The 13,185-nt window shown below is 51.2% G+C and overlaps 1 protein-coding gene across 1 annotated transcript; it reads left to right on the top strand.

Annotated features, from left to right (window-relative positions):
* Positions 1-8,078: 8,078 nt before the first annotated feature.
* Positions 8,079-11,801, top strand: KAZALD1 (Kazal type serine peptidase inhibitor domain 1). Its single transcript, XM_081240306.1, has 5 exons — positions 8,079-8,257; positions 8,665-9,233; positions 10,381-10,541; positions 10,622-10,769; positions 10,954-11,801. The coding sequence occupies exons 2-5, from the start codon at positions 8,717-8,719 to the stop codon at positions 11,046-11,048; spliced, it is 921 nt and encodes a 306-aa protein (XP_081096432.1). The 5' UTR covers positions 8,079-8,257; positions 8,665-8,716; the 3' UTR covers positions 11,049-11,801.
* Positions 11,802-13,185: the final 1,384 nt, after the last annotated feature.

Raw genomic sequence — 13,185 nt, 5'->3', positions numbered from 1 at the left:
CAGGAGGCGCTGGAGGTTCTCCCCAAGGCCTCTAACGGGGGACTGACCTGCCTCCCACCTGCCACCTCCCCAGAAGCCCCAGCTCATCTCTGTTGTCTTCTCTTGATGCCAGCTCTGAAGCACTTTGGCCTCAGATGCCCAGATGCTGTGACCAACGAGGTTCCCCACCACCTCCCCACCTCCTGATCTGCCATCTGGGTACACACTCACCTGCATTTCTACAGCTTGGCTCCTGAATATAGGGTGTTTAAATTATAAAACACCAGCTGCAGTTCTGGCTCCAGCTGCACTGGAGTTAGGCTGACAAAGATACAGCGATATCGTCAGGATAACGAACGTGATGGTTAGAATCGGGCCTTGGATGTCGGCAGCCCCAGGTTCAAGTCTTGGCTCTGTTGTTTACTGGTCAGTGTGACAGTGGGCAAATTTACCTACAAGTCCGAACCTCAGTTTTCTCATTTAAAAAATAAGGTTAATAATACTACCTTTGTAAGTTTGAAATAAGCTGATGTATGTAAATTGCTTGCCACAGTGCCTGGCACACTGGAAACATTTGATAAGGGGTAGCTATTGTTTTTGTATGTTAGAGCTGAAGGAACCATCTAGTTCAAGGATCATAAACTCAAAGGCCACATGGGCCAGCAAGAATCTTTCTTATAAATTTATTTATTTATTTATTTTTGGCTGCGTTGGGTCTTCGTTGCTGTGCGCTGTGCGCGGGCTTTCTCTAGTTGCGGCGAGCTGGGCTACTCTTTGTTTCAGTGTGTGGGCTTCTCATTGGGTGGCTTCTCTTGTTGTGGAGCAGGGGCTCTAGGTGCTGGGGCCTCAGTAGTTGTGGAAGGTGGGCTCAGTAGTTGTGGCTTGTGGGCTCTAGAGCACAGGCTCAATACTTGTGGTGCACAGGCTTTGTTGCTCCGTGGCATGTGGGATCTTCCCGGACCAGGGCTCGAACCTGTGTCCCCTGCATTGGCAGGCAGATTCTTAACCACTGTGCCACCAGGGAATCCCGGCCGGCAGGACTCTTATGTGAGGGAAGTAAGCCTGGTTGGGACTGCGGTGAGCTGGAGAGGGCCAGCCCTGCCTGAAACAGCAGCCAATGCTCATCTTCAATGGTTGCAGGGTGGACTAGATTCCCTGGGTTTTCTTTTTTTTTTTTTTTTTCCCAAAAAAATCTGGCAGCACTAAGAGCTTAGATATTAGCTCCAACTTTTCTCACTTCCTTATCTCAGCACTGGGAGCAGCTGGCCTTAGGCCTCTCTGAACATCCTGGCCTAATGACTCCGGCCCCTAAATTCTGGATTTTTATATAAAATTTCTCATTATTTAAATATTGGCAATTAAGGAAAAAAAACCCCACTGTGCCAAATACAACATGTTTGAAGGCTGAATTCATCCTCGTTTCTCAGAACAAACTGAAGTTCAGATGGGTCACAGCTGCTGGCAAAGCTGACTGGAAGCCTGGATTCTATGTTAAAATAAGAACTTCTCGGAGGCCCTTCCTAGACCGTGGGGCGTTTTAAGCTGCCTCCCACTGCAGCTACCGCCTGCTTTGCAGACAGCACCCGACAGCTGGGCCAGTGTTAGCACTTGACAGTTCCCAAAGCACAAGACTGATATACGGCAGCCTTTGCTCTTGTGATAAATCCAAATTCTTTAAAAATGTTGTAGGGCTTCCCTGGTGTCCCAGTGGTTGAGAATCTGCCTGCCAATGCAGGGGACACAGGTTCGAGCCCTGGTCTGGGAGGATCCCACATGCCGCAGAGCAACTAGGCCCGTGCGCCACAACTACTGAGCCTGCGCGTCTGGAGCTTGTGCTCTGCAACAAGAGAGGCCGTGACAGTGAGAGGCCCGCGCACCACGATGAAGAGTGGCCCCCGCTCGCCGCAACTAGAGAAAAGCCCACGCACAGAAACGAAGACTCAACACAGTCAAACTTAATTAATTAATTAATTAATTAATTTAAAAAAAAACCCCAATGTTGTAGAGGGCAGTGTGACAGAAGTCAAGTCCCAGGACCCCAGAGATTTCAGTCCCTTAACTTAAAGCGCCATATTTTTACACAATTCTTGAGCTCAATTTCTGTGTGATTCTACTCAACAAATTCCCCACTGGGGTGTCCCCCAGTCAGGGGACAGAACCAGCAGGAGGCTTGCCAGGCATAGTTCACCTGATCGTCATCTTTTGGTACCTCTCTCCCTGTATCTTACTCCTGGGGAAAATGGTGGAAAATACACAAAGGAATTGGGGATTTGTGAGGCTGTGCATATCGACATGTAAGGTTTGTGGACTTTTTTTTTTAAGGTTTATGGACTCAATAACATGCTCAAAGGTTTGTGCTGAGCCTCATGTTTCTTCTTTCTAGCCCATGTTCTTCCTAACACGTTTGTTCTGATAGTACCAAATTGCCCATACTGAACAGAGATGGCAGTTGTTCTCTGCTCAGCATTATACTTACCATTTTCTGATGCTCTCCTGGAGTCCAGGATTCTCTGTGTGATTTTGTTGCCTAAACACCAAGTAGTTCCTGGTTTACTGTTAAGTTCTATTTTCCATCAGCCCTTGGGAAAGCATCCCACCATTTTTTCCTTGGAATTCTAGCATGCATTTCCCAGCTTCTTCTTTGGCTTCAAGGAAACAGCCAGCTCAGGAGAGTCTTGGATATTAACCTATTGCTCCACTCCCCACAGAAGCCAATGCTAAACTGTGTTATGTCTTAAGAGCAAAGGTTGAAAGTGGAATGTAAGCAAGGATACTGTCACTAACAAATGTAGTTTATGGTCCAAGAACTTTTCCTGGTCCATATGGTCTTGGTGGGGCTCTCAGATGGATGGCCTCCTCCCTCTACAGAGGTTATCTTAATTTTGATTTCCCAGAAAGCAGAACTTCAGACAGGGATTATTTGGGAGGTTATCCCAGAAAACACAGTGAAGGAGAGGGGAAGTGACAGAAGGGAGGAAAAGTAAATAAAAGGTGCATCAGTGAGGGGGAGCCCTTCTGCAAGCCTGGAGAGAATACAGCACAGAATTATTCCACTGAAAGGAAAGGAAGCAGGGGTATTTATCCTCCAACTCCTGGGCCTCGCTGGCTATGGCTTGCTCCTGAGTTAACTCTGTGGCATTTTTAGACTGCCCTGCTAGCTGAGCTCACTCTAGGGGCCAAAGGACTCCCTCAGGTAGAGAGACCCATGAGATTGTACAGGAACTGTCTGCAGGTAACCTTTGGGGGGCAGGGCATTGACTACACCTGCTGCAGGGGAGACAAGCTCCAGGCTGGTCAGGCCTCAGCCACGTGATTAATTCCTGTTTAGCATGCACCCCAGCAGAGTCAATAACATATTTCCCTGCAATTTGATGTACTGATGCTTTTTCTGGGAGCCATAAGTATAACGTAGGCTGGAGCTGCTTATGGCCTTCTTCCTTGGCTGCTTAGAAGAAAACATCAGAAGGAGATTCATCAGTTTGGATATATTGGTGTGACTTTCAGGATAAAGGTCTGTGCCAGAGATAGAAGTTTGGTAATCATCTGGACATTATATAAAATAATGGTGGAAGGAATGAGGAGTCACTCTAGAGGTGTCAGCAGGAAGGTATCTCACTGGCCTCATGCAAAATTGTCAAGTAAAAAGTCAGGTGGGACTCAAGAGCCTTCTGCTTTGGAGAACACCACTTGTCATCACCAAATCTTCCCTTCCACGTGTGCCATAACAACAAGTAGACTTCAACCAGTGAAACTGGGACTCTCCCCATGCCCACAGCTGCCCCAACAGGTAGATGTAGAGTGTGAAAAGTGTGAGAGTATTTAGCTATCCTGACAACTAGCCTCCCTTCCCTTCAATGACTCTGGGTAATAATTGAAAAGGCAACTTATATATTAAAAGACATTTTATCTAGTATTGCAGATTCTACTGGCTTTTCCCTTGGCATGAGCTTTAGCTTCTCATACGCCAGAAGACACATTAACTCACCTCATGGTTACATAAACCTATGCATGTGATAAATTTTCAATTATAAACACACATGAATACATGTAAAAACAGGTGAAATCTGAATTAATGCCCATAGTTTAATTAATAATATTGTAGCAATGCCAATGTCCTGCTTCTGATGATTATACTATGGTTAAATAAAATATTATCATTGGGTCAGGGTGAGTAAAGGGTACATGGGAACCTTCTGTGCTATTTTTGCAATTTCTATGCAAGTCTAAAAATTATTTCAAAATAAAGCTTTTTGAAAATCCAGGGGAGGAAATCTTTGCGGGATAGGTCATGTTAGAATCTTAGGCTCTAAAATATTTATTTAATGGCTAAAACTAAAAAGACTGACAATACCAAGTGTTGGCAAGGATGTGGCATAATGGGGAAAAAATTTGGAAAAATGGTTTGGTAGTAACTACTGTTGAATGCATGCATATCACGTGAAGCAGCAATTCCATTCCTAGGTGTATCCTAACTTATATAAAAGTCAAAACCAGGTAAAATGAAAATATAGAGTTTAGAAGTGGTTATCCAGGGGGAAAAGGAGGGATTAATCATGATGGGGGCTTCTGGGGGTGTTAACGATGTTGTGTTTCTTGATCTGGATGATGATCACACGAGTGTTTATTTTGTAATAATTAATCAAACTCTATATCTACTTTGTGCACTTTTCTGCTTGTCTGTTATATTTCAAAATTTAAAAAAAAAGGTTAAAAACAAAGAGAACAGAAATGTAGAGTCAATGATTTTACATCACTTCTAAGTTTATCAATACAAAATGTGGCCACATTGTTAGGTCAGATGGGGCTATGATTTCCATCTCAAAGGTGGATGGGAAACTGGGAGACTGGGGGAAGGAGTTGCCTCCTGTGACATAAGAAAAGTAAGCTGAAGAAAATTTTCACCTGATTTCTTTCTGCATGTCTTAAAGCTCGTTCAACTTGCCTTAATGTTTTGGTATTCCAGAGAGCTAGTCTGCTGGGTGTTCCAGCTTTCATTTGGTAACGCTTTTTGTTGCTGAATTATAATGCTTATCTTCCCAGCTGGTTAGCCCAACTTTCTACATTTATCTCAACATCCTAATTTACCTATAAAAGTAGACTCTACTTTTTTATTATGAAAAATAATTTTACAAAATAAAGGATTGTGAGCATTATACTCAACCATTTGCCTTGTTCCACACTCTCTTAGGGTGTTTGTTGATGATATATATAATAAATATTTACACAGCTATGATCAGTATTCATATACTTCTCCTTTTCACTTAACTCTATTTTCCAACATGTATTTTTCATTTTGACTGAGTTCACCAATTTGTCATAGTAGGTAGCTACAAGGTATTCCCTCTTAATTATTTATGTTCAGACTTTTTTGACTTAACTGATTCTAATGTTCACTGGAAGCACAATTCCTCTGTATCCATTTCTAATGGGTCAGTCTGGACGACCTATTTCACTTCTGCTTTTTCCAAAGTTGCAACCCTATAATTTTCACTAGTTGTGTCAAAATAGGGTTCAAGAAGTGACAGGTTAGAATGTGAGGGTCCTCCCAAGTAATTTCTTACCAAACTGATCCTTTATGCTGTGTTTCATCTTATGTTGTTCATTTGTCTAGGACCCATTTCATTCTGTCATTATATTTAACAATTATCTCATGGGTCAGTGGCTGAAAGAAAGTAAACGTATGATAACCGTGAACTCCAGGCTATGGTTCACAGTGGAAAGCAAACTATATTCTACACCCCATTCCTTCTTCAGAACAAATATCTACAGGAAAGAGTAAGGAGAGGAAAGAGGCAGGATTATGTTCTTCAACAAATTTTAACTTCACCCTCCTCACCTGAATCTAGTCTCCCTCATGCCGATGCAAAAGATGCTGCCACCTGGCTTCTTTCCTTGCAGTGGTCACATCATCTGAATTAAGAGAATCCTTTTCCTGTGGCCCAACAGTTTTGCATGATCCGGTCAAACTGAGTCAACATTTTCAAAGTATAAGTATGCAAATTTATTAAATTTATTTATTTATTTACTATTTACGATGCGAATAGATGTTACTGAACGTGTTTTGGAGCCTTAGTGGATAAAGTGTCAGATGATGGGGATCTGGGAAAGTATCTAAACTTTCAAATTGTGTCTTATGCAAAAAATTCCCTTCTAAACGTATTTTTACAATATGTGGAGTTTTCCTGAAACAAATCTTTACTTAATAAAAGAAGATGTCCTGTAGAGTCAACAACTTTGGTGCCTACTGTATGCATGGTCCTGTTCTCGTCACGAACCGCAAGACCACCAGAGGGCGCTCGTTCCCTGTCTATCCAGCCTTCGTCAGCGACTCCGGAAAATCCACGTTAAACTTGACTTTTACACTCAGGAAAAGTCTTTCACATTTAATCCACAAATATTTACCGACAATTTATTGTGCTGCCAGAAGAGGGGCTAGGTTCACAAGATACAGTGGTGAGTTAGTCACAATTCCTAATACCAGGCGCAAAGAGCACAGCAGAGACTGAAAGTAAACAACCGGCTACAACAAGGTGGGTAAGTGAAGAGTTTCTAGATCTGTGGAGTTTGTTATTTAAATATTGGCTCCTGGTTTTAGAAGCTAGTAACAATTCATTAAGAGATTCCGGACTGCTTCTGCTCTGTAACCCGGACATCGATCTCAGCCCTCATGGTACTTTGTAAACCAGAGCCAGAGACCTGTCCTTGGGTGGCTCCATTAGTCAGCTCCGCAATTTCAAGTCCCCCATCCCCCTTTTTTTTCAGGGCTTCCCGCAGTTCTCTTACAGTTAACTTCTGCCCCAGGTCGACACTCTCAGTTGCCCCCCAGGGCCAAGGACAAGGAATTACCCACAACTATCAGCCTTACCGGGCTCCACCCATTCTTTTTCTGGTTTAGAACCCGCGGGCTTTTCCTGTTCTGAATTCCTAGACTTCCTTCCTGTTTTGATTCTCGCGACAGTTACGAGACCTCGCGTGAAGTTTACTTCCCTTCACTCTTCTGCGTTTTAGAGACCAGGGTGACTGTGTATCTGGCTACGCCCACCTCAGTAGAGCCCTTCGAGGAAACCCCTAAATGAAGGGGCTTGGCTGCGTTCAGGTCAGGAGAGAGAGTCTCTGACCGCTTCCGAGAGCTCGACGCCCCCGGCACCCGGTGCGCATGCGGAGCCAGTCCTCCTGGGCGGTCCAGAGGCCGAGACCCGGCCGCCAACTTCGCGGTTGATGGAGAGGGCGGTGTCCACCCCGGGCCAGGTCCTTCCGGAGCGAGCCTGACTGAATAACGTCCCCTGCCTGGCTGCAAAGCTCCGTCTCCGTCCCCTACAAACTGGACTGCAGCGCGGTTTCTGTAAGCCGCTGGGGGCAGGCCGGGGCGGGGCCTGGCAGACCCCCGGTACGGAGGACGGGCCTCCAGGAATGTTCTCCTCCCCGCCCCCAGCCCAAAGTGCCACGGTGGCGCCGGTGGCGGCCGCGAGACCGAATGCCTCTGGCCCTGCCGGCCTAGCAACCATAACCTGTAATTCTGACCCGGGGCGCTGCCCACTGGGGAGGCGCCCCGCCCACCTCTCCGACAGCGGCCGCCGGTCGGCTGGGACCTCTATAATCACCCGGCTCCTCCTCGGGTTGAAGCACCTGCCGGATGTGGGGAGGGAGGAGGAGGCCAGATGTGAGGAGGCAGAAGTAAACGACGAGTCTCTGGTCCGCGACTTGGTGGGGAAGTGGGGTGGACAAGCCTGCAATCGCCCCAGGGCTGCGGGGAGACGACGTTGGTTGGCTCTGCCCTGCAGGAGCGCCCGACTTGGCACAAGAATTCCTACCTCGTCATTTTGCAGCTGCTCTAGCGGATGGGACTGTAAAGTCAGCTGGGACAGTGCCTAGCCTTTCAACCAACTCTAACTTCCCAGCTACCCCCCACCCTCCCATCCCCTACTCCGAACCCGCACTCCACCCCATCTCTAGTCCTTTCCCAGCTTGGGTGTCCGGTTACTGCTGTTCTGTGCTTACTGTGAGTTTGGACCAGGCTAGGGGGAAGTGGCCCAGGAGGGTCCCGTGCGGCTGCATAAAATTGGCAGCTTCAGAACTAGGGGAGGGGGTGGGGTATGCAACGTCGAGGGGCGGGGAGAGGGGGCGGAGGAGCTGCTCCCTGAGTGCAAGTCCGTGGACTCTGTCAGAGATTCTCAAGTCGGAGCAGAGGTGGCTGGCGGGCCCACCCGATTCCTTTCCACTGCCTGCTTTTTCGGACAGGAGTCACGGCTGCTCTGAGGGGCATAGTCCCGGACACCAGGTGAGCGCTCTGGGCCCCAGGGCATCACCCCACCCCCACCCCAACACACACACCCTCCCCCGCCCCACCCCCTTTCCACCCTTATTAACAACTCCTTCCTCCTGGGACCAGCCATTCCCACCCACCTCTAGGGCAGGAAGCTTCGAAGTTGGATGGTTTGTGGTGGTGGTGGTAGTAGTGGTGGTGCGCGTGTGTGCTTGAGCTTTATCACTCCCTCCTCTCACCTCTCCCCAACCCCCAAGAACAGCCCAATCAATTACCACCCAGCGTAACTGGATGACCCCTCCTATGACCCTTCGACACTTGACTCCAAGGTAGCAGGGGAGGGGGCAGTGCTAGGGTCCAAGTTGGTACGAGTGACAAGGAGGTTGCTTCTGACCTCCTGACCTGGTTTCCATCCCCGGCAGGGTGCCACGCACGCGCTGAAGCCCCTAGTACTCTCAAGGCTTCCAGCTAATCATGCCCCAGCCGCCCGCAGCTGCCTTGCCGCTGCCCGTGCTGCTGCTGCTGCTGCTGCTACTCCTGGTGGTGCGGACGCCGTCCCCGGCTGGCGCGCGGCCATCCCTAGGCCCGGATTACCTGCGGCGCGGCTGGCTACGGCTGCTGGCGGAGGGCGAGGGCTGCGCTCCCTGCCGGCCAGAAGAGTGCGCCTCGCCGCGGGGCTGCCTGGCCGGCCGGGTGCGCGACGCGTGCGGCTGCTGCTGGGAATGCGCCAATCTCGAGGGCCAGCTCTGCGACCTGGACCCCAGTGCCCACTTCTACGGGCGCTGCGGCGAGCAGCTTGAGTGCCAGTTGGACGCTGGTGGCGACCTGAGCCGCGGAGAGGTGCCCGAGCCACTGTGTGCCTGCCGCTCGCAGCGCCCTCTCTGCGGTTCCGACGGCCGCACCTACGCTCAGATCTGCCGCCTGCAGGAGGCGGCCCGCGCTCGGCCGGACGCCAACCTCACCGTGGCGCACCCCGGGCCCTGCGAATCGGGTACGCACGGCCCACGACCCCGACCCCCGGCACTTGGGTTTCCTCAAGGCGTTGCACCACGGTCCCCGACAGCATTGGTCTCTGGCCAGCTGAGCGAAAAAGATGACGCCAGGGAGGCCTCGAGTCCATTATAGGAGTTTGCTCTCGGGGCTGGTCCTCAGAAGCCACCGCCTGAAGGTGCGGGTCCGGAGCTTTGTCAATAAGCAGCGTGCGTTGGGGCGCGTGAAAGCTCCAGACCCGGCTGGCAGAGACCAACCCTCTGAGAGAGCAGGCACATAGCCAACGCTTGGCCTCAAAATTGAGAGGGTGAAGAGAGACTCTCAGACTTTGCCCAGACCACTAGAATTCAGGCAGGGAAACTTGGGTTCCTGTGAGATGCAATCAGGTTTCGTTTGGGCGGCTCCGTAGAGCCAGTGCTTAGTTAACCTAGTCTCCGGGCCTCTGCCCGCGCTCCCCTTTCCTCTGCGTTTAGGGTTTAGTGGAGCAGGGGGGCTCTTCTAGCTCCTCCTCCCCCATCCCAGCGGGCTGAGGGCTATTCAAGCCTCAAGTTTTCTTTGGCAGCTCTAGTAACCTTCACTTCCTGAGCCCCTTTGAGGGGTCTGGCTTGGCTGGGGCTGCTGGGAAAGTAAACGCTCTGCGGGAGGGTCTCCCCACGACCCCAGGCTTTCTGCCTGCTGCCCAGATTGATTTCAGTGTCCTTGCCTTTGCCACGTGGACTGCCCCCCCCAACCAAGGTGGGGTGGGGGAAGGGCTGATCTTCGGGCCTTTGGCAGCAGGACCTGGTTAGAGAAGGGGGAGGGTGTGGGTGAGGGAGGTGTTGCTTACAAATCCAGCAGGGTAGGGGCCTAGAGGGTGGAATGAGGACAGGGGAGCAATCAGGGACAGAGTGTGGTTGCCAAGCTGAGGTGTGGGTCTCTGTACTTGTTTGTGCATCTTGTCTGCCTGTGCATTTCCATCTCTGTGTTGTTCCCACCCTTGTGTGTACCTGCAGCTACATTTGTGTATGTGTCATGTCATGCTTGTGGATGTGTATTTACTTCAGCATATATGTGTTCCCTCACAAACACATTCAAAATGGTTTGTATATGGGGTCCTTGCTGGGCTGGATGTGCCATCCTGTTCTTAGGCCTCCTATCTCCACCCCCAGAGCCCCAGATTGTGTCACATCCATATGACATTTGGAACGTGACGGGGCAGGATGTGATCTTTGGCTGTGAAGTGTTTGCCTACCCCATGGCTTCCATCGAGTGGAGAAAGGACGGCTTGGACATTCAGCTGCCAGGGGATGACCCCCACATCTCTGTGCAGGTAGGGACAGGGAGCAGAGGCCTCCCCGGGGCAGCCCACGGTCCCTCTAGAACGATGCTGCTGACTCCTCCTGGCTCCAGTTTAGGGGTGGACCCCAGAGGTTTGAGGTGACGGGCTGGCTGCAGATCCAGGCTGTGCGTCCTAGCGATGAGGGCATCTACCGCTGCCTGGCCCGCAATGCGCTCGGCCAGGTCGAGGCCCCAGCTAGCCTGACAGTGCTCACACTGGGTAAGGGAGAGCCCTGAGCTCTGGGGGCTGGGGGAAGGTGGTGGATTCATGCCCTTGAATGTGTGTCCATGTGTGTATATGCATGTGGGTACACACACAAGCATGGCTTTCTCACAGCCTGGGATACATGGGCACTGACAGCCCTGTTTCCTGTTCTCTCTCCTTTGTCCCCATGTGTTTGCAGACCAGCTGAACTCCACAGGCATCCCCCAGCTGTCATTCCTGCACCTGTTTTCTGAGAAGGAGGCTGAGAGTGAAGAGGCCGAGGATTACTACTAGGTCCAGAGCCGTGGCCCATGGGGGTGGGTGAGTGGGGATAGTTTTCAATCCTGCTCTTGAAAAGCTCTGGAAAGGGGGAGCAGGGCCCCTTCACAGATTGCTTTAATGCCCTTAGTAGGGGAGACGTGATGGTGGTGGGAGAGACAAAAGTTGGAGGGTAAGGAGAGAGGCAGAGACTAGGGGAGGTGGGATGCAGAGGGGCCCATGCAGGAGGTGCTCTGGCCGGGACAGTCTCCTGTGTGGACCAACCAGGCATTAGGCAATAGCTGCCTGCTGGTCTCTAGGCTGAGTGGCGGGTGGGGGGTAGGGGTGGGGAGGAGTGGAGCTGACACAAGGGGTGCAGGCACCAGGATCCTCCACTTCTTTCCAGCAGCCCTCCCTCCAGCTCTGCTCAGCCAGTCTCCTGACTGCCCTTCTGCACAGCTCCTGCTGTTATTTTTCTAGTCCCCAGTCTTTGCCTAACCTCAGTCTACCCTTTCTTGAAACTCACCTTCTAGAAAATTTCCCTCTTAGTCCCAGTTGCACATACTAACTGCAATTCTCTTTGCTGTTTGCCATCTGCTGTCCAGGAAGGCACGATGGAGCATGGTTTAGCTCAGTGCACTAAGATGGGCATTTGGGCATGTCTGATTTTCCTGTCATTCTGGGAACTCCATGAGGGCAGTACCATATATTATACCACTTTGTACTGGACGATGCCTAGCACAAGACTAGGCACAGTAGGCACACAATAAAGATTTATGAACAAACTGAGACAGATGTTTCATGCAGATTTGAACACAGAGACCGCATTTCTCTGGGAGGCCTCCCAGGGTAGTAGGACTCTGGCTTCCAGAAGCTGTAGGTCCTGCTCTCTAAGCACATGCCTGCCAGATGTAGAGGAAGCTTGAGCTGGGGCCTCCCCCTGCCCCAGGCAGGAAGGTTGGAGCCATCTGGTCGGGAGGGAGGGTATCCTCCCAGTCTGCACTCCATTGGGGCTGGTCTGGAGATAGAGTGCCTGCCCCTCTGTCCCCTCCCCAGGCAGAGTGGGAAACCAGATCTATGTGGGTAGGACCCAGTATGAAAGCATAAACTGGATGGAGGAGGGGAGAAGTTTGGTCACATGTATCGGCCGCACCCTAGGATTTCCCTATGAAGCCGCCCATTTCCCAGCCGAACCCAGACAAAATCATGGTAAGCTTGTTTTCTCGTCTGCCCCAACTGTGACTTGTCTTCTCTGGCTGGAGGTGCCTCACAGAGCCGTACTCTTTTGCTCCCGAAATCTCTCTCCACACTCCCCTTACCTAGCCCAGGGACACTGGTGAGGCGTAGTGTTTATTGACTGACTAAAGGAGAAAATGAAAGCTTAAGTTGGCGAGGCCAAGACCCCCGTGTGTGGGTGTCAAAGGCCTCCTACGCGCCTGGGTTCCACCCGAAGCCTGGCGCCACACGACGGGAGAAGTCGCAGTTGACTCGGTGTCTGAGCTTGTCCTCTGGGGCCCAACGTAGGGAGCCCGGCCTCTTGGGAGAGGCGTGGCCCAGACCCCAACCCAAGGGCTTGGCTGCCCCTCCCGCAGAACCTCAGGACTCGTCCAGAGACTAAGCCAGAGGACAGCTCTCGTTGCCGAGTCCTGGCTGGAGTCCGGCGTTTCCAGGAGCAGCACTCAACAGCTCGAGCGGGTTGGATACTTGGGGTGAATTCTAAGTCGACCGCGAAAGTAGGGATAGGGATGTGAGCAGTATGGTGGGGGCAGGAGGGTCAGGCCGTTCAGCGTCCGGCCCAGAAGGAGGTCTGCTCCGCGCTGAAAGAGGGGACTGGGGTCTGGGTCCCGCAGCAGCCAGGGAATCCGCCCCTGACTTGTTCTTCGCCGGCGACTCCCGGCCAGCTGGGCTCGAAGGCGCCCCCTGGCGGGCCCATCGATCCTACCGCGCCCCCTTGCAGAGCAGAGGCTCCGCCCGATCCTAGAGGGTCACACGCATCCCCCAGAACCCGTACTCCTCCATCACTTTTGCAGACTTTACAGGATGTTCAGGTGCAGCCTCCTTATAGCCTCAGTTTCCCCCTGCGCGGTGCTACAGGTTCAGGCCCCACAGCCTTGAATAGGAGGAACCCCTGCTGCGCACCCCACCACCTGCTCCAGCGGACCGGCTTTAATAA

Source organism: Mesoplodon bidens (genome assembly GCF_964165515.1).
Source record: "Mesoplodon bidens genome assembly, chromosome: 1".
Lineage (NCBI taxonomy): Eukaryota > Metazoa > Chordata > Mammalia > Artiodactyla > Ziphiidae > Mesoplodon > Mesoplodon bidens.
This window is presented reverse-complemented; position numbering and strand designations above follow the sequence as displayed.

Coding starts and splice junctions, on each gene's coding strand:
- KAZALD1 (XM_081240306.1), top strand. CDS start 8,717: ATGCCCCAGCCGCCCGCAGCTGCCTTGCCGCTGCCCGTGCTGCTGCTG. Junction 10,542..10,621: donor ACCCCCACATCTCTGTGCAG/GTAGGGACAGGG, acceptor TCCTGGCTCCAG/TTTAGGGGTGGACCCCAGAG. Junction 10,770..10,953: donor CCTGACAGTGCTCACACTGG/GTAAGGGAGAGC, acceptor ATGTGTTTGCAG/ACCAGCTGAACTCCACAGGC.